At 42.1% G+C, this 24,907-nt stretch overlaps 1 protein-coding gene across 1 annotated transcript in view; it reads right to left on the bottom strand.

Annotated features, from left to right (window-relative positions):
• The window catches only part of LOC147710302 (uncharacterized), a 189,374-nt gene that overhangs the window by 5,129 nt on the left and 159,338 nt on the right, over window positions 1-24,907 (bottom strand). Inside the window, exon 7 of the mRNA XM_086919974.1 lies at window positions 5,297-5,403. Within this exon, the coding sequence (XP_086776100.1) occupies window positions 5,297-5,403 (107 nt within the window). The remainder of the gene's footprint in view (window positions 1-5,296; window positions 5,404-24,907) is intronic.

The following is a 24,907-nucleotide window of genomic DNA, read 5'->3' as shown; positions in this document are numbered from 1 at the left end:
AGACATTGAGACACCCATGCAGATACTCAGACATCCAACCACTCACCCATACAGAAACTCACGAACCCACTCACACACCAACTGACAGACAGATACAGACAATAACACAAGTTACTCACCCATACGTTCAGTGAGACACTTAATTATTCACTTATTCAGTTACTCACTCACCCACTGAATCATCCAGTCAGGCTCTTATACACCCACTAATTCACCAATACACCTGGGTATGTATACTTAACTCTCATAAACTTTTAAAAACACTCAGTCACTGGATGATATCATTAGTGATGTCATCAGTGATATCATTTGAGATGTCACCAGTGATGTCACTGACCATGTCATGAGTGATGTATTATGTGAGGTGATAAGCAGTGCTTTGTGGGGGTGTGAGTTATACTTAGCTCAGCGAACTTTAACTGCTGAATTTCTCAGGTTTTGTACAAGTGAAATGTCAGCCTGACTATAACGTCCCTGTAACCATTGGCTTTTCAGTGAATATATAGATATATATGTAGTGATGGAGTTCAATTGTGCCACCTAAAATGGGACATAAATAGGATACTTGTACACTAAAATATGTTTCTACGTTAAAGCATTGAATAATCAAAATGATTTCCCCATTTTGTGAATTGGGTAACATGAAATGTAAAATTATTAATAGATTTATTTGTTGATTTCAGTACTTTGCTTCCATCCTAGCCTTGAATTTAAACTCCAGACCAGACTTGGGACCTAATTTAAATGACGGTGTGAACAGGAATTTCAATAAAAGTTGAAAGGTTCCCTATCCACCCTCTTCTCAGTTCTCCTGCTTCATTTCATGGTCATGAAATGAGGTTTTCCCAAAGATAGAGCAACTGTCTATCACCTGTAATAGCACAAAAAAACACAACATTAAGTCCAAACCCTTGAGAGTACCACAACCTCCTTTCACTGGCACACCAGCATTGTAAACATCAAGGATATTTGATAATCTTTCAAATTGAGAGAGACTTCACAGTTCACCTGGCGATCCAGAGACACTGTTATCCTTAATAATCTGGGGGGCCAAGCTGAATCAGTACAGACTAAAGCATTTTATTGGTGGCCAGCAGCTGTCCAATGCTGATGTAGCTCCACCCTTTTTCCCAATGGACCAATGGAGGCAAGTTACTTCGGGTCATGAAGGTAGACTGACATTAAAAGGACTGAAGAGTGTTTACTAGGGAAAGGTCCCCCACCCATACCCAGCACAAAACAAGGATCCTAAAACCCATCACCCTTTAATCTATATCTTGGGGTCTTCTTTAGAGCCCCAGTAATATTTTTGTTTTGTATGATGACTCAAGATTCCCCCCAAAAAGGAGCTCTATTTAAACACCTGGAGATTTTAACATTACCTGTACCTTACGCTTTCTACAGAATATGTAGAACAAGAATTCTTTATAGTGACTGGGCGGTCCTTACTCCAGGGTCGGACTGGCCTATAGGGTACTCAGACAGTGCCCGATGGGCTGGTCTAAAAGATCAGTGTGTGGGCTAGTTTTTGGCTGCTTGAGTGCCTGTTATATGGTCTGCTGGCAGGTTTTTGCTGTTGATGTCCCTGATTTTAAAGCAAACTTTGCTTGCAGCAAGCTTCAATCCATACAGTCTTCTATAATTTGCAAAACACTAACGTGTGGGCCTGATTCACAAAGAGACTTACGACTCTTAAAGTTATGAGTGTGGAGTCTCCCAACTCGTGGTAGAACTCTTCACTGTAGTGCTCAGTGTGGACATTTCAACCCGAATGCTGGGATTCCGCCCTAAGTAAGGAGACTCCGAACTCATAACTGTACCAGTCGTAAGTCCCTCTGTGAATTGAGCCTGTATCTTTACACGTTCAAAACTGCCCTCGTTTGGAAACTTGGCCCACTTTTTTAGCTTTCGAATTTGCTAGTAGGAGACTTTTATTTTGGTGTCTGGGCCTATTTTCTGTCCCTAATCCGTCCCTGGCAGTGGCACTCCCTGAGCATCTTACCTTGATGGCCCACCTGTGATGGTGCCTAGTTTAAGGCAGTACCATCAAATTTGACTCCCTAAAACCAGGTTGTGGCACCAACAAACAAAATGAATATAAAGAAGATTCCACTAAAAAATAGATTAATGAATGGACCTGCAATAACCTATCCCCCTCTCCAACCCTCATTCTTCTGCTGATATGAGTATGCTTCATGAAAAAGGTGCTTTAGGGGTTCATTTGCATAGCTTGGTCCTCCACAAGAAGCAGCCTGTAAACACGTAGGTCACAGACACCGACACCCACAGAAGGATGATGGGATAAGACCTACAGGCTATTTCCTAGGATCACTGGTCCTCAGACGATGGCATATGCCCGCTAGTCAATGACATGCAGTGCACAGGGAATACGCAAGTGGTCAGCACATGAGTAGGGGCAATTTAGAAAGAAGATTTTCCAAACAGTCAGTAATCTGGGCAATGCTATGTGCATAAGCAAGCAACACTTTTATATTTTATGGTTGGACACTTAGTACAGACAATCGATAGCATTTCACAGTCACCTCTCAAATCCCCCACTACTAATGACTATTACAGGCGCCCCCCCCTTCCGACTGATAACCATTTCCACTCTGCAACCACACTGGAGCCTTCAAACTGAACCACTCTAATATTATGCTCTACACTTCACCCAAATATAAAGAGTTATGTTTACTAAGAGTATGCACCAAAGTCTTCCTTCTCAAAAAAGCGGTTCTTAGCATTTGTTTTAGCTTTGGGTCACATGTGGATCTCTGTTTTTATTTCTGCTTGATCTTATTTTTATTTAAAGCATTTACAAAGCACATGAATGCTTGCAGACATCCTGGTGCTCCACTTGAGGTACAAAAAAGCAGTGCCAAGCACTAGTAGATAGAATTAGTGCTGGGTTAGCCATGTTTTAAGGCTTTCCTGAAATTCAAATAGTTTGACCTTGGACAATGGACATCTCATGAAGGCCTTTCAGGTAAAAAATACATGATTTTATTTAGGTGAATTTCCAGCTCCAAAGCAACTAAAGGTTGTCCTATGAAAAGAAAGCATTGTGTTCAGATTGAACTGTATTTGCCCATTATCCTGTGGAAAACCACTATTCATTTACATTTTAGAAATGCTTTAATACTTGGTTGGACTGTGTGTAATTCTTCTTCCAAATGGTATTTTTAGGATTGAATTGATTTATGCTTTTGTAAGTTTGGTGCTTTTGTAGGTCCAGGTTGATATAGTAGCTTTTGTCTTTTGCTGTTTGCGTGCGTATAAAGCATGACCATAAAATAAAGCTAGGAAAAGAGAAGTTTACATATTATCTATGGGTATTTTTGTAATTAAGAGTTTATTGGCTTTGGTTATTACATCCTATTAGGCAGGAGAGAATGGACTGGTGTGCTGGAATGCAGAGCCGATTTGTAATGTATTTTATGTCCATGTTTATGTTTAAGAAAGAGTTTTGACAATCTACAAAACACTACACACAGAACCATCTAGTGATAGTGATAGAGGAATATATGCACAAGCGTTGCAGAACCTGTAGGTCCATTGTCCAGCAGCAAGGGTTTAGGCACTGGCACAGAGTTCCAAAATGTATGAATTGAGCATTAAATCCTAACTATAATGCAATAAGCAATGTTTCGGCACAATGCTTCATCAGGAAAGCCTTCCACTGGATGGGTAGTTGTGAGTAGCAAAACCTATTGTAGCAAATTGAGCACAGGAAAAAAAACTACTGCAGTGGCTCACAAGAAAGCTTTTGCAGTCCTCATAACCAAGTAGAATAAGGGTTTTGCTAATGAGAAGAAAGGGGCATGGGCATATCTTTGAACTAATTAATAGATACAACTTAGTGGCTGTGGCTACGAAGGTCAGAAATGATGTCAGCCTCATTCTGCTGTTAAAGTAACCAGTTAAGCCCTTAGTGGAAAGTGAAAGTGAAAGTGCGTTGGGCTTTAAAAGGAATTGAAGTAGGACAGGCCGTAGTTTGGCATTAGGGAAATATGTTGGAGGAGCTAATCCATTTGGAGCAGAAAGTGAACCATACACAGAAAGCAGTGATGCAGTCTGGTGTTCTGTAGTGATGAAAGGAGGTGACGTGTGAAAAGGGAATTTGAGATATGAATGTTGTAAGTGAAAAGTTGATTCAAGAGTATGACTCAAGAGATGATGTAAACAAAGGAAAAGATGTACAAAAAAGAGAGCCAAGACTAACCATTGGTCGATGACCAGTAGTATGGTGGGGATGAGAAGTTCAAATAATACTGCAAGACAGAGAAGAGGTGGTCATGGAGAGAGGAAGAAAATGAATCATGGGGTGAAATAGTGATCCCAAGAGTGGTGAAAACGTCTAGCCTGTGTATTGGTCAAGTGCATCAGATGTGGTAGAGAGTTTTCCAATAAAAGAAATATGATGTTGGTGGCCAGTGATGGTGAAATAGCACAAGTGTGAAATCGGTCTCAGTTGAGGGAAGGTTGTGAAGCACAGACTGGAGAAGTTAAAAAGGTTTAGAAAACATGTAGCTATGAGACAGTAGAAATGTTGATTGGGGAGGAGAAATCCACCATTAGTTTATTAGGAGTGCGGCTAAGCACAGCTGATTTAAAACAATACAAGCAGATCAGATTCAAGGCAGAGGTAAAAGATGTTGGAGAGGAGAAAGAGAACATGGTTGAAAATTGAGAGGGCATAATAGTTTAGTGGCCCAACACTTCAGAGAGGGGTGCAGGGGTGGCTTGAGGTTAGGAGTATGAGAAATAGTTCACCGAACATGCTATCTGGAAGAGAACAAGTTTAGTGTTCTCGATGGGATGAGCACTAGCTTGGAGTGAGTGATAACGACTTGGTGATAGCATGCTCTGGGTGTATACAGGGCACTCTTTATACGCTTACTCTGCTTGTAGTGTAGAGTGCAACGTTGGGTCTTGCTGCAGTAAAATCATCTCTTACTTCAGTGATATTTAGGCAAATTCAACTTCCATTTCCCACACAAAAAATGTTTTTTACAATCTGACCGTAAACCTTGTCCACCACTCTGGACATGTCATGTTTCGGTACTAGATACTCCACTTTCAAAAGGTCAGTGAGTGTCCTTTAGTCAATTTCAATGGTCATATACTGAAACAAGATACATAGAAACTCTACTGCAGAAATTATATTAACTTTCAGAACCAAATAGAAGTGTCTTTTTTCCATATTGGTAACTCCTAAATTAGTACTAGAATTCAGTTTACAATGATATTAGTCCATTTAAGAGATGCTGGAAGTTGTAAAGACCTATTACATTACCTCCATGCTCTTGATTCCGAGTCAAATGCTTCAACGCTTTGCAGATTGACCATTCCATCAAACCCTCCTATGGCCATCAGGCGTCCGTTGGCAACAGTAAGACACACCTGAAGAGAAGACGAATTGAACATTGAGTAGGGAGGCATAATAGGTAGAGTGCAGTTATCTGTATTGAACTGTGTGTGACTGTTTTTAAACTCTTCTTTTCAAAGTGTCAATGCTTTCCTATACATTTCATGACAAGTGTAAGCATCATGGCAATAGGGCAGCTCCAACACGTTTTTGTTTGAAGAAATATTCATTTGATTCACTGGAGTTTAATCCTGGTCTGGCGGGTGGTGCTTTGGCGGCACCAAGGCGGTGACTTTCTAAGACTCATTGGAAAGGCCCTGCATGAGTGCGCGACAGCACATTCCTGAACGATATGGACTGTGTAGTCCAAGCCACGCAGGAAGGGATAACCCCTTCGTGGCGTCATCCGGGTCTGCAACAGCAGCTGGCTTCTTCCGCGGCCGGGTTTCAAATGGCCAGACCGGTTTCGGGAGTGTTTCCCTTCATCAATGACAGACTTTTCGACGTTATCACGATTGGGAGGTATTTTCCAGAAGGCAGCTGAAAATGACATTGGTGCTTAGATGAAAGGAACATCATACCCACTGGGGTGTTTATTTTTAACTATTGCTGGGATTTCTGATGAACTCACTCGAGAAAGACGGCATAGCACTACAGGAACCAGAAGGCTGTGAATACAGCCACGCCCATGAGGCAGGCTCTTCAAAAGTAATTAGTGCAAATGTCGAAAAGTCTGTCATCCTACAGCGTGCCATTGATGAAGGAAAACACTCCCGAAACCGGTCTGGCCATTTGAAACCTGTTGACTGTTTCCTCCGTTTTCCCACTGTATGCTGCTGCCCTTCAATAAAGAATGGAATATTTGCACTTACCTGACGGCTTCTTCCATGTGGGTAACCTTGTGTGAGTAATATATATATATATATATATATAAATATGTATATATATATATATATATTACCTACTGGCGGTCGCCAGTAGGTATATATAGTTAGGATTTTTTTGAATAGGGATTTCTGAAAATTCTATGTTGAATAACTTTGGCGTTGATGGACGTAATTGGCTGAAATTTTCAGGAAAATGGCACATTTTGTTTCTGAGTGTCCCCTTAAAGTTTGGGGGGGTTTCGTCAAGCGGGCCGAGAAAAAAAGGGGTGTCCCAAAACGTGTTTTTAACATTGAGTTTTCCATAGGGCGGTTGGACTCACTTTTAGCTCGAACGGCGGAATGGATTTCCACAAAACTTGGCAAAATTGTAGGGACTGGTAGCCCGATGTGCCTTTGCTATGTCTCAAGATATATGCTCCAGTGGTTGTTACGAAAATTAACTTTGAAAAATATATATTGGGCTACATTGGGCTATATATATGTTAGAGCCCAAATGTAGCCCAATGTAGCCCAATGTAGCCCAAAGATGGCCACCAGAGACAAAAAAAACAAATGTAGCCCAAAAATCAGCCAGATGTAGCCCAACTATAGCCCAGTGACAGAATGTCCCAGAGTGTTCTAAAGAACAACTAGAGCGCTAACAGTCTTACTTATGACAAAAGTATGGCACACCTGAAGTCATCTTGATTGGAATAAAGTGTTAACACTTAAAACATTTAATTTGCAAAGGAACAAAATGAGGGGGTTCATTTTGCCATAGAAATTATGATTAGTGCTGAAGAAAGAAAAATTAGGGCACATTTTGAGTGACTTCTCAAATCCTCTTATATTTCATTTAAAAAATTCTGATATGCAGTCCCCCAAGATGGCCACCAGAGACAAAAGAGCCCAAATGTAGCCCAAATATCAGCCAGATGTAGCCCAACTATAGCCCAATGACAGAATGTCCCAGAGTGTTCTAAAGAACAACTAGAACGCTAACAGTCTTACTTATGACAAAAGTATGGCACACCTGAAGTCATCTTGATTGGAATAAAGTGGTAACACTTAATACATTTAATTTGAAAAGGAACAAAATGAGGGGTTTCATTTTGCCATAGAAATGTTAATATATATATATATATATATATATATATATATATATATATATATATATATATATATCCTACTGGCGGTCGGCAGTAGGTATATATAGTTAGGATTTTTTTGAATAGGGATTTCTGAAAATTCTATGTTGAATAACTTTGGCGTTGATGGACGGAATTGGCTGAAATATTCAGGAAAATGGCACATTTTGTTTCTGAGCGTCCCCTGGAAGTTTGGGGGGGTTTCGTCAAGCGGGGACCGAGAAAAAAGGGGGGTCCCAAAACGTGTTTTTAACATTGAGTTTTCCATAGGGCGTTTGGACTCACTTTTAGCTCGAACGGCTGAATGGATTTCTATGAAACTTGGCAAAATTGTAGAGACTGTTTGCCCGATGTGCCTTTGCTAGGTCTCAAGATATGTGCTCCAGTGTATTTTGAGAAATTAACGTTCAAAAAAATATATATATCTGTGACAGCGTCCCGGTTAGCGCCCCGGTTCGCTTACCAGACGCGTAACGGAACTTCGCGAGGAGAAGCGGATTGGCTCTCCGGTGACTGTCAACATTCTAAACAGTCCGGAGAGGCCGCCATCTTGTCTCTCGGTAGGATCGAGAGACACGAGGTGGAAATAAACGAAGGGGGAAATGAATGAAAGGGGGCAAGGTAGAGCCCTCCTGACCCCCTAGGATTGATGTGGGGGCTATTAAAGGGCCCCGGGGGCAAAAAAATAAAATACATTTTTTTTCGATTTTTCGCGGTGGAAGCGCTACCCGGTAGGCGAACCGGGTAGCTCACCGGTAGCGTAACGGGAGTCCGCCATCTTGTGTTTCGGACGAATTTAGTCAGCAAGATGGAGGATAAACAATGTTGGGAATGGGTATAAGGGGGCACGGGAGACATATCCTGAACCCCTAGGTTTTCTGAGGGTGGCTGAGGAGGCCCATATATGTAAAAAAAAAACAACTTTTTTTTTCAAATTTTCGCACGGTTAGCGCCCGGTCCGCGCACCGGGTAGCGTTCCGGAAAGCGTAACAAGGGGAAAACCAAGGGAAATAGTAAAATAATATTTTAGAGTGCTTTGAGGTAGGGTAGCTCTGAATAGAGCTGTTGTGTTGTGTGGGTGATGTAAGTACCAACATGTAGGTACCAATGAAGAGTCTAAAATTCAATGTACACCGTCTCCTCTGTAGATATTTTGTATGTTCTAATATGGGTTATTTAAATGTAAATGTGTGGAAAAGCACTTCATGCTTTAACACCTTAAGTGCTGCGCCCGTCCAATGGCCGACGGCACCACTACCTCGGGATTGCTGCCGTCGGCCATTGGACGTTCCAACTGCACCTGCGCAATGGAACGTTCAGCACTGGAGCTGGACGTTCCATAGCCGTTAAGGTGTTAAAGCAATTGTATTTTTGAACTGATTGTTCTTTCCTCTTAGTCCTCCTCTTTGGTTTTTTTCCCCACACTCTTCTTCAGCATGATAGTTGATAAATTCGTTCCCTCAAAAAATGTATATACATAAAAAAATTATATTAAATACATATAAAATATATTTTTCCTTTAAAAGAAGAATACATTTTACAGCTTTTAATATTTGCTATTAAAAAACCATTGAAATTCACTGAAAAAACCATAGGTTATAGACCATATATAGTTAGGAATTAGCATTTACAAAACCTTGAAAATTCACTGAACAAACCATAGGTTATAGACCATATATAGTTAGGAATTAGCATTTACAAAACCTTATTTTACTCACACAAAACCATTGAAATTCGCATATATAGTTAGTTGCACTAACTATATATCGCGCACCCGCAATCCACTGCTGATCATGTCACATATTACATCATTCATGACATGGTCAGTGACATCACTGATGACATCACTGATGACATCTCAAATGACATCACTGATGACATCACTGATGACAACATCCAGTGACTGTATGTTTCTGTAAAGTTAAAATATCTCTTACATATTGAAGAATGAGTGGATGTATAAGTGTCTGGATGAAGGATTTAGTAGGTGCATGACTGACTGTATGAGTGAGTGATTAAATGTGTCTCACTGAGTGCATGGGTTAGTGACTAAACTGTCTTAATTTGTGCATCATTATGTCTGTTGTTCTGTAAACTGCTGCATGTGTTGATCAGTAGCTATATGAGTAACTATATGGGTTATTGATTGGTTGCCCAAGTATTTGTATGGGAGACTGAGTGTGTGTGTGGGTGGCTGGGGGGTGTATGACTCTGTGCATAGATGTGTGAGCAGTTGATTCACTAGATGTATGGGTTCAAAAGTGCATGTGGAAACAGCTGTATGGGCGGTTGACTGTGTGCATGAGTGTATTGGTGAGTGAATGGATATCTCAGTGCTACATGTCAAAGTAAGTACATATGTAAAACACAGTACATGTGAGAGTTGACATATATAAATAACTGTGCATAAGAGCCAGTTAATGTGTGAGTGGCTGTATGGATCATTGTGAACTTGTATCAGGGATTGTATAAGAGAGTAAATATGTGTTAGTATATGTTTGAATAAGTAAGATGTGTATAACTGTATAGTTGAGGAAATGGAGGTGTGATTGATTCTTTGCATGACTGACTAGGTGTGTGAGTAACTCCATGGATGAGTGACAGTCTGTGAGTGTCTGTTTACACTGAGTGTATCTAAGGTTATATTAGAGTCTGAAGAGGTTCATCGTATAATCACATGAATTATGTCATCAGTGATGTGATCAGTAATGTCAAATGAGATGTCATCAGTGATGTCATCAGTGATGTCATTTGAGATGTCATCAGTGATGTCATCAGTGATGTCATTTGAGATGTCATCAGTGATGTCATCAGTGATGTCACTGACCATGTCATGAATGATGTAATATGTGACATGATCAGCAGTGGATTGCGGGTGCGCGATATATAGTTAGTGCAACTAACTATATATGCGAATTTCAATGGTTTTGTGTGAGTAAAATAAGGTTTTGTAAATGCTAATTCCTAACTATATATGGTCTATAATCTATGGTTTTTTCAGTGAATATATATATATATATATATATATGTCGTCAAGGTATATATATGTGGAGTTAGGTATAGAAAACCTATAGTTACTTACCTTTCGATATTTTGCCATTCTATATTGTGTCCACAGTGTTTGGTGCCATCAAGATACCTGACTTGATATTCCGGGGGCACACAGCTCCACTTATTATAGATATCAAAATATCTTAATGCAGGACATTGCTCAAGACCAGTCAAGCAAGCAAGGATCACCATACGGGTTCCTTGCTTGATTCCTATCAAATCTCCTTTTATGATCCAAAGTGTCGAAGGCTTCTCATTTACCCTGATCCAGTGCTGTCTCAGACCCACCTGGTGAGGAAATGATGATTTTAATAAAGATAAGGAGAATGATGTAATATGACAAATACCTCTTTAACCGTAATCCAGAGAAGCAGTGATATCAACAAAAAAGGAACTCATAGACCAAGCCCTCTCTTTTGATTGCAGCTTTGACACATTTATATAGCTCCTTCTCATCTCTCTTTATACAGCCTTTCTTTTTTGTCTCAGATTTTCATTGTCGTAATTGTCATGATTTTTCTGGCTCTTATTTACAAGAAAGTGCTGCAGCGCTGCACCACAGCCCTTAGGCTGTGCCACGCTGCTGCACTTTCAAAGCACAGGGATGCGTCATATTTACAACAATATGACACATCCCTGTGGTATTCCCCTGTGCTGGCGCACAATTGGCAGCCATGCGCTGGCACAGGCATCCTTGCGCCATGGTGCAAGGGTACCTGCGTTGTGCGGAGATTTTTTTTGTGTGCAGGAAGTGACGCTTTACTACGCAAAAACAATCACAAAAAGTAATTTCCACTTTGCATGTGTGCTGCAGAAAGCAGCAGGCATAGAAAGAGGAAAAAACGAGGAGAAATGAAAACATTTCTCCTTGTTGCACCTCCCTACACCTCCCTAAGGGAGGCGTAGGATTCTGACCCATTTCCAGGTTTACAATTTCTAGTAAATCCGGAAATGAGGCAGAAGCCATCGGTGTTGCATGGGAACACCCACAGCAATACTCATGACATGCCCCTTTAAGGCAAAGTGCTGCAAGTAAATGGGCCCTATTTACAAAGACACGAAAAGCCATGAAGGGCAGCAAGATGCGCCACTGGTGCGTCACAAAAAGTGACGTACCGGTGGCACAAGGGGCTTGTACATATGCCACTTCTGTCTATAATGTATATTGCCTTGATGGTAATATGTCTCATAATTTCTGAGTTTATGCCTCATTTATTACCCTTTAGCACTTGCATCTGAGCTCTACAGGCATATCCTTCCCGCTTCTGTTCCATAGATGTTTTCCCAATTTTCATGCCTTTTTGATGATTTTGTGCTCAGTGCATACTCAACCTAGTTACTCAACGTTTTGGAGCTCACCTTTAGTCTTCACAGTACATTATGCCGTTTTCTAACTCATACCAGTGAACATGGGTCCAGCACACACATCATGCCACTTATGGCCTCTCTCCCCATTGTTCCCGGTGACAAATTTCTCACAGCTTCACTCACACGCAAGTCTCATGGGCCCCATGAGCACATCATGATGCTCAAGCGACCACTGAGAAGGTGAAAGATATGTACACTTCTGATGAGGAACTGTTACTAGCCTTGCCACGTTTCAACTCTGGATATTTGTATCAATCTTTCCGGACCTCAATCGAGAATCACTTTTCAGTGCACCAAAGCATATAACACCTAATATCCAGGGAGTGGTTATCTATTCTTCATGTAGCCCAATCCACCAACTACAGACCTGTTCATCCTTTGGATAGAGGTCCTAGATCTACACTTCAGGCCAAATGCCCAATGACTCAGATTCTCATGATCATAAATTGGTGTCTTTCTCCCGAGATTTGCGTGGACCATAAAACAGGCACGTACACGGGGTCAAGAATGTGGTTGCAGACTTCTTGAGCCGAATGCCTATTCCTACTTTGGCATTGTGTGAGCACGAAGAGGAAGATGAATCTTGCATTGCCAACATACATGAAGAATTACATGGAGTATCTATGGATGAATGGATGCATGAGCAAAGTAAAGATGCAGTTGTTTCTGAGGTTCTGAATATGTTGTCCAAAGGCTGGTCTAGTAAAAGTACTATGTCTGAATCACTACACCCCTTTTGGGTAGTCAAACACGAACTATCTGAAGAAAATGGTTTGCTGTTGAGAGGTGGTAGGGTGGTTCCCCCCTCCAGCCTTAGACTGAGAATACTAGACATATGCCATGAAGGGCATTTGGGCATCTGAAAGACTAAGAGTAGAGTAAAAAACCTGATTGTTGGCCTGGCTTCAGCATTGCAGTCGGAAGAATAGTCAGGGACTGTGCACTTTATGACGATTCAGACAAACCCACGTCTCTTTCAGACCTCCCCTACATCCCATCACATATTCAACCATGCCTTGGGAAAGAATTGGCGTGGACATGATGGGGCCCATTCTTGACCAGGAAGAGCAAGTGCACCCAATAGTTCTCACAGATCATTTTTCTAAATGATCTGAGATAAAGTTTGTCACCAAGCCCGATTCACACAGTGTCATCAGTTTCCTTGGTGACGTTTTCACCCGTGAAGGCTTACCTACCATAATTAGTGATAATGGACCCCAATGTACTTCAGACCTATTCAAGAATTACCTTGAAAGAAACAAAATATGCCATAAAACCACCTCAGTCTATCATCCAGCTGGTGATGGTGCCGTTGAACATTTTAACAGGCTCATGAAGGGCATCATCCAGTTAGCCAATAATAACAAGTTGGAGTGGAAACAAGACATCCTCAAAACACTTTAAGTCTATCGTATTACACCTTGCAGCAGTGCTGGCCACAGCCCCTTTGAAACCATGGGGGGGGGGTAGGACACCCTTGTCAAAGGACAATGTGGGTTGTTTATCGGCTGCCAGGAGAGTTAATTGGTCTTCCGACCAAGTGAAAGGTAGGCTTGCAGAGGCAGAATCCTGTTACAAGGACCGTTATGACAGGAAACATGGTTGCAGGCCGGTTAGATTAAAAAGGAGTGGAGACACAAGCAAAGGAATGAACAAGTTCTCTCAACCCTTATGCAAGGTATTTTGCAACACAGCACTCCTTAGTGATGGCAAGGTATGGCATTTCTCTGCGCTCTCCTTGAGCAAACAAATACCTGCAGAGGGTGCCAGTGCCAAAATCAGCAGTCACACAGGGATAGTGACTGCAGCAATGAGTCACATACACCCACCCAGGGAAGAGCATTTTGTGATTTCAAATGAGGACATGGACTGTGATTCCTTTCAAACCAACATTGAGGTACAGGCTTTACCTTCCGAGTCCAATGCCACACCTTTGCTAGAGACTCCCCATACCTGTAACACAGGTAGAGTTGGAAGAAGGTTGGTGACTCCAATGAAACTCTCAGATTAAGTTTGTGAATAGTACCCATCTGTACTCTATGCTATCCTATGCTCAGGCTCACAGGTTTTGTTACTATTTAGTACCCCTCCTACCCTTGTGCTTCCTTCCCCCCATCTTTCCTTCCTCCTCCCTTGGGGTGAAGATGTGTTGCGATCTGTATTCTAGTGTCCTTTCAAGGACACCGTAGTTTCACATACCTTGTCACCAGCTGAGTTCTGTAATGTTGACAGTTCGCAGTTGGTGACCGAGTGAGCTGTTGTCTTTTCTTGAGCTCCGCACCTTCGCGGGGTACGTGTTGGTATTTCACAATAAAGGAAGTTCTTCACCTCTACGTTGTACGAGTCTAATTCTGTACAACATCACAGTCTATGTTGCTGCCAACACCATCTGTTATAAGTTTGGGTCTCGCATATCAGACTCCTTGACATGCTTGAATTTGCTCTATTTTTCCTTAGAAGAATGAAGATTAGAGTATATTGTATTATTCTTGATGTTACCGGCACCACAATCACTGCTGAGCTGTGAGAGTTTGTCTTCATGTACATGGATTGCAAAATTGCTAACATCTACTTCAACCCAAGTGGGTTCTTTCAGTGGAAACCATTTTCTCAAGGAGATTTCCAAAAAAGTCTGGTAATGCCCAGACCAAATGTGACATGTCCTGTACAAAAGAGTGCTTTTGCAGGAACAACAACAGATGAGGGCACTTCGCCAGCAAGAGAGGCCTTCCTTGCTGTGGTTGGGGATGCAGCAGGTGTTTCAGGCCTTGCACTATCCATAGACTCTTCAACCAAAGAACCAGCTCCTGAGGTGGTCAGAGCACGGTATTGCTCTTTCAAACATCTTCTTTTTCTCAGTCAAGTCTCTTGTTCCCCTTCAATTGAAAGTGGGTGACTGCATAATTCATTTTCTTCATAGATTTTAGAACTTCACGTTCAGTACCGCAGACCACCCATGCCACCTCTTCTCTTCTCTTCTCAGGAAAATGCACCGGTAAATAAAGAGATGGCAGAGTTATGCAGGAAGAGAGTGATCAGTCCCATCTCCCCTTTCATGGATTCACCACTTAGATTTGTTTGCATAGCTTGCATCCCACCATAAACCTGAGGTCAAACAAGTGGGTTGGGTATCATTGCTTCAGAATCGAAGGAATCGGATTTCCAAGAAAGACCATTCTTGCCATAAACTCTGTGGTGCATCTGGCCTTAAAAGACCTTGCTTCTCAATTCCCATCTGTGAGGCTTATCAAGAGTTCATCAACTTCCAGTGGGGCATTACATTTTGGCTGTTTTCTTGTCTCCCCTTTAGCCTGTTCATTGTTCCTTGATGTTTTCTAAACCTCTTTGCAAAGTAGTGACTCATCTTTTTACCTATGGGCTCTGATTAGTGATGACATTCTTCTGATGGCTAGGCACATCTAGTTGCATCTGGAAAATCTTTAGTACACCATGTCCCTATACTCAACTGGAATTTTTGATGAATTTTAAGACTTCGGCTTATACCATACCACTTCTCCGGTGATATTACAGCAACTGGCATTGCCTAATCGGACTCAAGCCACCACATGCCGGTATCACATTTTTAAGAAGGTAATATGAGAAAAGGGGGATATTTTTTTAGTGAGCTGGGGATGATGAACGTGGATATATGAAAGGAAATTGGGTCTCAGCGGTGGTAAGGGAGAAGGGAAATTAGAAAATGGAGAATGTTCATGTAGGTTTTCACAGAGCCGGTCAGGGCAGGACATGTCAAAATGGACACACGCTTTTGAAATATACACTCCAACACAAAGGGTGGGAGTGTAAAAGTTTACATCTAAATTATGTCATGGACTGTGAGGGGACTCAATGACAGAAAGAAGTCCCATAATGTCTTGGCAAATGCCAGAAGACATCACATCACTGTTCTGTTATTACAGTGGGCTCACCTTGACCCTGAGATATCTGACTGGGTACCAAGGAGTTGGAGCGCACATCGCTGTTTCATGGGGTACTCTACCTATCTAGTTGGGGTTGCAGTACTTTTCCACAAGGGCTTCCCACATCAACTTCTTACCACTGTAGCTGACCCAGAAGGTAGCTACCTAATTGTCCAGGCCATGCTAAATCACATTCACACTCCCATTGTAAACATCTATGTCCCGAACCATGACAGCCCCTCATTTATTCTCTGAGCTGGTGACACAACGAAGTAAACTGAAACACTAAATGATTATAAGGGGAGGAGACCACAGCATTACACTCGATATCACATTAGATGGCTCTAATATTACTGACGGGCAGAAAGGGGGGATGAGAATGGCATTAGGAAGACCCTTGTAACACCATAATTTCCTGGAACTGTGGAGAGCTGTGTATACATTTAACTCGGCAGGGCACGGGCCATCCTAGAGGTTAGATGTTTGGATTGAGAATAGGGATGTAGCAAGATGGACCAAAAGGATCGAACATCCCCGCGAACATACTTGGATCACTCCCCATTTGCACTTGCACTTAACCCTCCTGAATGCCCACAAATGAACACAAACTGGAGAGTCTATCCTTCCATGCTGCTTGACTGCGCCTTTACAGAAGAGCTCAGACCCAGCATAGTTGAATACTTCCAGCATAACAAAGACTCTGCGGGCAACAAGGGAGTGATCTGGGAGGCATTCAAGGTGGTGATGAGGGGGGAATGCATCATCAAAGGCCATGGCATTCTATAATCTACCAGACTGGCCACACAGAATTGAGATCTCCAAAATGTAGAAATGAGGCACAATGTATATCCGGACTCAACCTTACGAGCGATCATGCAGTGCACACTCATGGAATATAGAGAGGAACATAGAGGGAGGTGCACTATCTAGGGAAATAGGAAGGGGCTAGGGGATACGGGGAGGGAGACCATCCTGGACGCACACTGTCCAGTTTTCAAAAACCTATTTCGCAAGTAGACCACATTGTCACTATCGAAACAGGGGATGGGATCACACACCAGACAATCTCTCCACATTTGCGGACTAATACACCAGACTATGCAGCTCCCCACACAGGAAAAGACTGACAATGTTGACTGATTCCTGGATTCAGTAACACTGGTCTGGGTTAAGTTGGCCGAAAGAGAGATACTATGCTCTTCTCTCACTAATGACAATATTAAAAGAGCCATTGCAAACTTGAAGGCCAGGGTCTATAAAGATTACACTGATTTATTAGCCCCATGTTTCCTGGAAATGTACAGAGAAGATATCCTGAAAGGCAAACTATCCCTGACAGTATGAGAGGTGATCCCCATCAGCTGGACCTGGACCTACATGACGTGACAGTCTTTCTAGATGTAGCCAAGGTGTTTGACTCTGTTGAGTGGCCCTTTATAATGGTGACGCTTAATAGACTGGAACTGGTCAGAGATATGATGCGCTATTTAGGCCTCTTGTACAGACACCTTATGGTATGAATACAGAGTAATGGGCTACTCTCTAACATTTACAAGTACAAATTATATCCACTAGCGTGCAAACTAGAAGTACTTGTCCATGAAGACAGGAGTATACAATTCAGCATGTGATGGATACTGATATTTCTATACACAGATGAGATCCTCGTAATAGTTCAAAAAAAGCAGATGTAAACCTGCAACCATTAATATATGCGATCACGGCATTGGGGAATGGTAGGATTTGACCATCATTTGGTCAAAATTCATCATTATACCGCTCACAGATAACACCACACGCTGGCAAGAGACCCCAATTTGTTACCTGGGGGTGCAATTCGAACGGGACCTGGGAGTCATAATAAAGGAGAATTATGAAAAAATAATGGATAAAATTACGACCAATATTTAGATATGGATAAAACTACCACTATCCATGGCAGGCAGAATCGCAATAATAAAAATGGTTATCCGACCACAATTACTATACCTATTTCAGAATGTACCCATACCTTTCAATAATGATATTTTTATATGGCTTTAGTCAATAATGATACAACTGGGACTCACGTCTGAGCATACCCATCCCAATCGGGGTGGCAAAAAAACGATGGATTTAGGCCCAGATCTCTGTCCTGGGGCGAATGTATGACATTGTTCTGCATTCTGCCCATCAACTGTGGTTTTTGCATTTGTCACCCCGAGTGGGATGGGTATGCTCAGACGTAAGTCCCATGCTCTCCACACCACTGGAGTGAAGCTATCCTGGCTGAAGACGGCTGATAGCCAGAAACCGGTCCTAGGATGCTTGATTCCGGTCCAGGAAAGACATGGCTTGGCAGTTCGGGCTGGACTGTTCCCATGAGGCACAGGGTCAAGGCTGATTTGCATATGGCCATGTCTGAACTGGGGTGGTGTGGAGTGCAAAAAAACGATGGATTTAGGCCCAGATCTCTGTACTGGGGTGAAAAAATGACATTGTTCTGCATTCTGTCCATCAACTGTAGTTTTTACATTTGTGGGATGGGTATGCTCAGACGTGAGTCCCATGCTGGCATGCTGAGCAAAAACAAACAATGGATTTAGGCCCAGATCTCTGTACTGGGGTGAATGTTAAACATTGTTCTGCATTCTGTCCATCAATTGTTCTTTTTGCATTTGTCGCCCCGAGTGGGACGCGTATGCCCAGACATGGGTCCCGTGCTCTCCATGCCACTGGAGTCACGCTATCCTGGCTGATGAGGGCTGAAAGCCCGAAACCGTTCCTAGGATATTTGTTTCCGGTCCAGGAATGACCTAGGCCTGACAGTTCGGGCTGGACTGTTCCCATTGGGTGCACGGTCAAGACTGATTTGCATATGGCTTGGTCCAAACTAGAATGGCATGCTGAGCAAAAACAAACAATGGATTTAGGCCCAGATCTCTGTACTGGGGTGAATGTTAAACATTGTTCTGCATTCTGTCCATCAATTGTTCTTTTTGCATTTGTCGCCCCGAGTGGGACGCGTATGCCCAGACATGGGTCCCGTGCTCTCCATGCCACTGGAGTCACGCTATCCTGGCTGTTGAGGGCTGAAAACCCGAAACCGGTCCTAGGATGCTTGTTTCTAGTCCAGGGAGGACCTGACCTGGCAGTTCGGGCTGGACTGTTCCCATTGGGTGCAGGGCCAAGACTGATTTGCATATGGCTGGGTCCAAACTAAAATGGCATGGTGAGAACAAATTCGATGGATTTAGGCCCAGATCTCTGTACTGGGGTGAATGTATGACATTGTTCTGCATTCTGTCCATCAATTGTTCTTTTTGCCTAAGGCTATTTGGGGCCCCCTAAGGACACACCTGGAAATTTAAATGGCAGACCCAGAGGATGACACACTAAACTACAGGGAACCTGCAGCCTAGTCACAATAAAAACAAGGCTCTTAGCATGCGACAAGAAATGTAGGAAAACACACTTGCTGTTAAGTGTGTGTATCATATTGATGCTCTATATCTCTTTGCTAAATAGCGGTATTGTAAAATGGAACATGTATGCATGTACTTTAAAAAGGTATTGAACTGGTTGGTATTGTATATTGGCAGTTCGATAAATAAAGCATTAGGCAAAAACATATATTAAACATATGTTTCATTTCTGCTCTCTTCTTGTGCTAGTGCACTTGTTACAGCCTAGATCCAACACAGGCACCTTAGCGCCATGGTGCCATAGTGTCTGCGTTGTAGTAAGGATTGTTTTTGTACAGGTGGGGATACTTTTCAGCACCACAATTTTTTTACCCGTACTGCAGAATGCAAAGAGAAAGTAACAGGGAGAAATAAAGATATTTTTCCTTGTTATACCAAGGACGGATAGACGCACAATTTTTGCGGAAACCCTGGTTTACAGGCGTTAGTAAATCTGGGTTTGCATTCAAATTCATGGGTGGATGAATGGGGATGCTTATGCTCCACCCATTGAACACCTCCCAGAAGCAAGGTAATGTCAGGCAAACCTGTGCACTGTGAGACTTTATTTTTAACTGAGTCACGCAAATCCACGTAAATCGGGCTCTGCCTGGCTTAGTAAATCCTGCCATATATTTTGCATCAAGGTTGCATCAAAAATGTGAAACAACCCTGATGCAGAATGTTTGTAAATCTGGGCCTTGATCTTCTTGACAAAGATTCATTGAAAGAACTGCATTCATGGTTGAATAATGTGGAAGCAAGAATTATATGAGTCTGGAATCGAACACATGAATTCTCGGTTCAAGCTCCAACCTTCAGGGTTGAACGGCTGGAAAACTGCTCTTCACATCAACAGTTTGGAGCTTGTGACTTAGACACTCACCCAGAGCTTAGTGAAGGAACACTACTATTGCAACTTTCCCCTCCAAATAGACATCTCAGCTGTCCATTATCTCATCATGTTGGTCGGAAAAGAAATAATCTTCCCTGGCCGATGATCTGAGGTCTTACTGTTTGGTGAGACACTGAACTCTGCAAGTGGTGTTTCTTCTGGGACTTTAAAGTAATACTTGAGACACCTGAGGCACTCCATAAACTGGATTCTATGGGCCTCATTTGTTAGAAGTGACGCATCGCTGCGTGATAGCAGTGATGCGTCACTTCTCAGTGCGCCCTCCTTGCGACATGATGGATGCGTCATATTTACTGTATGACTCATCATGGCACAAGGAGTTACAGATACGTTAGTATTTCTGACGTATCTGCAGGTGCAAAAGTGACGCTTTGCTGGAGTGTGTCACAAAAGGGACGAACTCCAGCAATGTGTTCTTTTACATGGGGCAAGCCCCATGTGAAAGGGCCAGTGTCAGTGTTACGCCTGCTGTGAAGCAGGCGTAAGTTTTTGACGCATTTGCACCCTAGAAGTGACGCAGTGAAATCTCGTAGATTTCCCTGCGCCACTTCTATGAGGCTTACTTACGTGGGAACGCCCACCCTGCATACATTATACCTGACACAGATATAATGTAGCGCAGGGAATTACAAAAAGGCGTAAAACGCATCTGTTTTACGCAGCCGATGCATCACAAAAAGTGACGCAACGAAAGCGCAAAACTGTCGCAAGGCCTCATAAATAAGGCCCTATATGTCCCACTTCTTTTAGGCAATCTTACTGCTTCGGGCCCACCTAGAGCTAGACGTCTTTGCTTACCAACTGAACCATTTTGTGAGATGCTGCCCAGGCTCAGAAGCCTTGGTGACAGATGTCTTTCTCCAAGACAGGAATCTGTATTGGACCTATGCCTTTCTTCCATTTGCCATGATGCCCAGAGCCATGGTCCAGATTCAGTGTTCTATGGCACACCTGGTCCTAGTGAATCTTCAGCCTTCTCAAGCCCAGTGTCCAGCCCTCATGGAGCACTGAATGGATAGCTTCCATCTGCTGCCCAACCAAACCACCATTTTGCATGATCACCAAGGAAATCCTCACGCTCTAGTGCTAGGGGATCACTTTCCCATTAGCCTTGGCTTGTTTCTAGAGTTAAAGCAGGTTCCTGGTATTTTTATTTCAGGCTTTGAAACTTGAGTTCAAGTTATGTGCCATTGGCATTATGAGAGCATGCAAATCGGTCTGGTCAAGGTGGATAGGCTGGTGCATCGAACCAGGTGTTGATCCCTTTGGATCCACTCTTGCAAGTCGCCAACATTTTTAGGTTTCCTTCTTTGTCTATGGTCTTTCTTACCATTAATCTGTACCATTCAGTGGATTCCTCTGGCCACACTTTCTTGGACTCCATTCCCATTTGAATGGATCCCTCGAACTGTAAGTTGATGAGGGGTATTTCCCTTTTCTGTGTTCCCCATAATAGGGACTTTTTGATTTGGGACATCATCCTAGTGCCTTTTGTTTTGATGCATTGGTCTGTGGGCCCCATCTTCTTACTGAATAAGCAATCACCCAAATGGGCCATTCTTCTTTGCCTCCTCTTCATCAAAGTCACCAAAGGTCATTAATGGTAGTAGAGCATATGGAGTGGGTGGTTGTTAGGGTACAGGTAGGTAGATCACCTTAATTGATTTTATTGCATTACTTTATTTAGCAATTTACACATAGTCATATTTATGGCACATTAGAGCCTTGGTTATAGCTAAAAAGCAAAACAGATATTGTAAAATTCAGATGAGGCTCTCTTTGTTTAAAATCGAATAGTTAATGTGGGTTTGCTTTCAAAGTATGAAAAGGTCTATTTTAAATGGTTGAACATTGAACAAAAGTAAGTGTGATGCTAGCTTAATAATTTGTATTCTTAGTGTTGATGGGGAAGTTCTTTCTCCTTTTTATTTCATTTTATTTTATTTATTTTGCATATTTATAGAGCGCTCTAATACCCGGAGGTGTCCTGGCGCTAGAAAGATAGACTGGTGTGACGGCGCATGCTTACTGAGTGAAGAGCCATGAGACATACTAGAGTTATTGTTTATTATAGCCCTGTCTGCATTTGGTGTACACATATGTTTGTGACACGATTATTGTTTTAGACAATGGGGAATATGTAGGTGTTTACTTGTTTTATTGGTGTATGAGGTCATGATTGATTTTCTTAATGATTTGTGATATGAAAGCGCCTAATTTATTATATTTCTTTAATTTATAAATGTGAAAGGTGTGAAATGTCTTACCTATTATTTCTATTTATTTACCAGATTTGATTTAATTTGAACATGCAAAATATGTTTTTTTAAAGTGTATTATATTCCAGCCTTTTGCATCAAGGATAGATGCAGCTCAACTAAAGCTGTCGATTTGACATCTCCTTGAGAACCAAGACTGCCCGTCTGTCTTGTATTCATGTTTTAGAGCGCATACCAAGTTGTGTGTGGTTGCCTTTTTCAAGCAATATGAGAGGTAAATGTTTTTTTAATATCATAAGTCACTTGTATAGCGCACATACACCAAAAAGGTTTCTTGGAGCTGAGGTAAAGAGAGGCAACATCTATCATGAAATTAGAAATATGCTTGTCTGAACAGCCAGGTTTTTAGGACCTTCCTGAAGTTTATATAGGTGGTTGACGATCTGTCTTCAAGAGGTAAGGAGTTCCATGTGTGGGGGCCTATCACTGAGAATCTTGCCTCGCCCAAGCTCCTTCTCTTGAATCTGGGTATCATTAAAAGGTTCATGTGGGCCAATCTGAGACTACGCTTTGGGATGTAGCTCTGGATTCTTGAGGATATGCACACCGGAATATAGTTGATAAGTGATTTCAAGTTGGTGCAGCCTATTTTGAAGATGGTACGCTGAGCTACCAGGAGCCAATGCAGCTACTCCATCAGAGGTTTAAGGTGACAATACCTGGGTTGTTGAAAGACCAGTCTCGCCACTTGATTTTGCATCATTTGAAGCCTTTGATTTAGGCCAATTGGAAGGCCCAGATAGAGGGTGTTTGCATAGTCAATTCTAAGGCAATACTGTCTTGGATGGTGGCTTCTACCGTGAAAATTTACCTAACTTTCATAAGTTGAAGGTAGCACAAGGAAATCACTGTTCCCATCTGTGATTTAATGGAGAGATTCTCATCAATTTAAATACCCAGACATGTTATGACTTTCTTTGGTATATGGGGGTCCCATCTAAGGTGGCCAGTAGGAAAGATTTCAATGGTTGATCTTGTTGTTTGCAACGACAATCTCTGTCTTGTCTGAGTTCAAATTCAACTGATGACTGTTCATCCAATATCTAATGTATAGCATGGTGTTTTGGGAGAACTCCATTGATTTCAAGGTGTTGTCAATGTTGAGAATTAGCTGCACATCATCAGCATTAGAATATATTTTCACCTTCACCAGCTGAAGAGAATGTACCAGAGGGGGAATGTAGAGAGTGAGAGATGGGGGGATAGGAATGATACTTGTGGTACACCGCAGTTTAGTTGGACCTTGCATGTGCAGGACATCTAACCTGGGCTTCTATTGGAATTCTATAACGCATATTAGCAAGCCCATTATCGCCGTTTTAGCAGCAGCTTCCTGCTGCTAAAACGGCGATAATTTGAACGAGTTTCTTGCTAATATGCCCCAGTATCTTTTATATCCGTTATTTTGTCAACAAAGAAGGAGTTTAAAGCATAGCATAATTTTTGTGTAGGAATGACTGGTAAGGTCACTTGTTTTGGGTTGAAGAGATCACTGCCAATTTCGAAATGTCTTTAGTTTTATTTTCAGAGTTTATTATTTTGTTTGAAAAAAAATTAGTTTTAGTCTGCAGAACAGATGGTTTGTAGTCTTTCTGAGGTGGCAAAGTGAGCTAAAGAATGATGATGGATTCAACTCAGATCTGTGACTGGGGGTGAGTGTCTGAAAAGTTTCAGCGCTCCGTCCATCATCTCCTTGTGTTTCCTTTGTTTGCCCTAAGTTGGCATGGTATGCCCAGACGTGGGTCCCTTGCTCACTTGGCCACTGGATTCAAGCTAGCCTGGCTGATGAAGGGTGTTACCCACAAACTGGTCCCAGGATGCTTGTTTCCGGTTCAGGTAAGACCTGGCTTGGCAGTTCGGGCTGGACTGTTCCAATGAGGCACAGGGTCAAGACTGATTTGCATATAGCTGGGTCTGAACTGAGGTGGCAAAGTGTGCTAAAGAATAATGATGGATTCAACCCAGATCTGTGACTGGGAGTGAGTGTCTGAAAAGTTTCAGCGCACCGTCAATCACCTCCTTGTGTTTGCTTTGTGGTCTTACAGGCATTGGACGAAAGTTTACTTATTTTCGGTAGGTATTTTGCTGTTTCTGTTCTGCTTGGCGAAGTTTTAGTTTGGCTAGCTTTAAATCTTCTGAAAACCATTTCAAAGCCTCATGTCTTCTAAATGATTTGGTTCTTTGAAGAGGAGCATGAATATTGATGGCCAGTGTTTGTCTGTCTGAACTTGCGTCCTCAAATTCATCCAGGCTCTCAGTAGAAGTAGGCTGATGAAGTGCCAATGTGTCACAAAAGTAGTTAAGTATTATACAAATACAATTTCTGGAGAAGGTACTTGGACAGGTAGCAGGTTTCGATGGAGTTAGATCATCTAAGGTGAATTTAATTAGATGGTGGTTTTACCATATACATGGGGAAATGGAAAGATTAAGATATTGTTAAATTAATGTACCAAACTTGGTCTAATATATGCCCTTTAATGTGTGTTAAAAAAAAATGATTAAACAACAGGGGGTGGTGATGGACAGAGTTTCTGAATTAAGCAGA

The sequence above is a fragment of the Lissotriton vulgaris genome, chromosome 5, assembly GCF_964263255.1.
Source record: "Lissotriton vulgaris chromosome 5, aLisVul1.2, whole genome shotgun sequence".
NCBI classification, from domain to species: domain Eukaryota; kingdom Metazoa; phylum Chordata; class Amphibia; order Caudata; family Salamandridae; genus Lissotriton; species Lissotriton vulgaris.
Note: the sequence above shows the minus strand (reverse complement) of the source record. Positions and strands in the feature narration are given on the sequence as shown.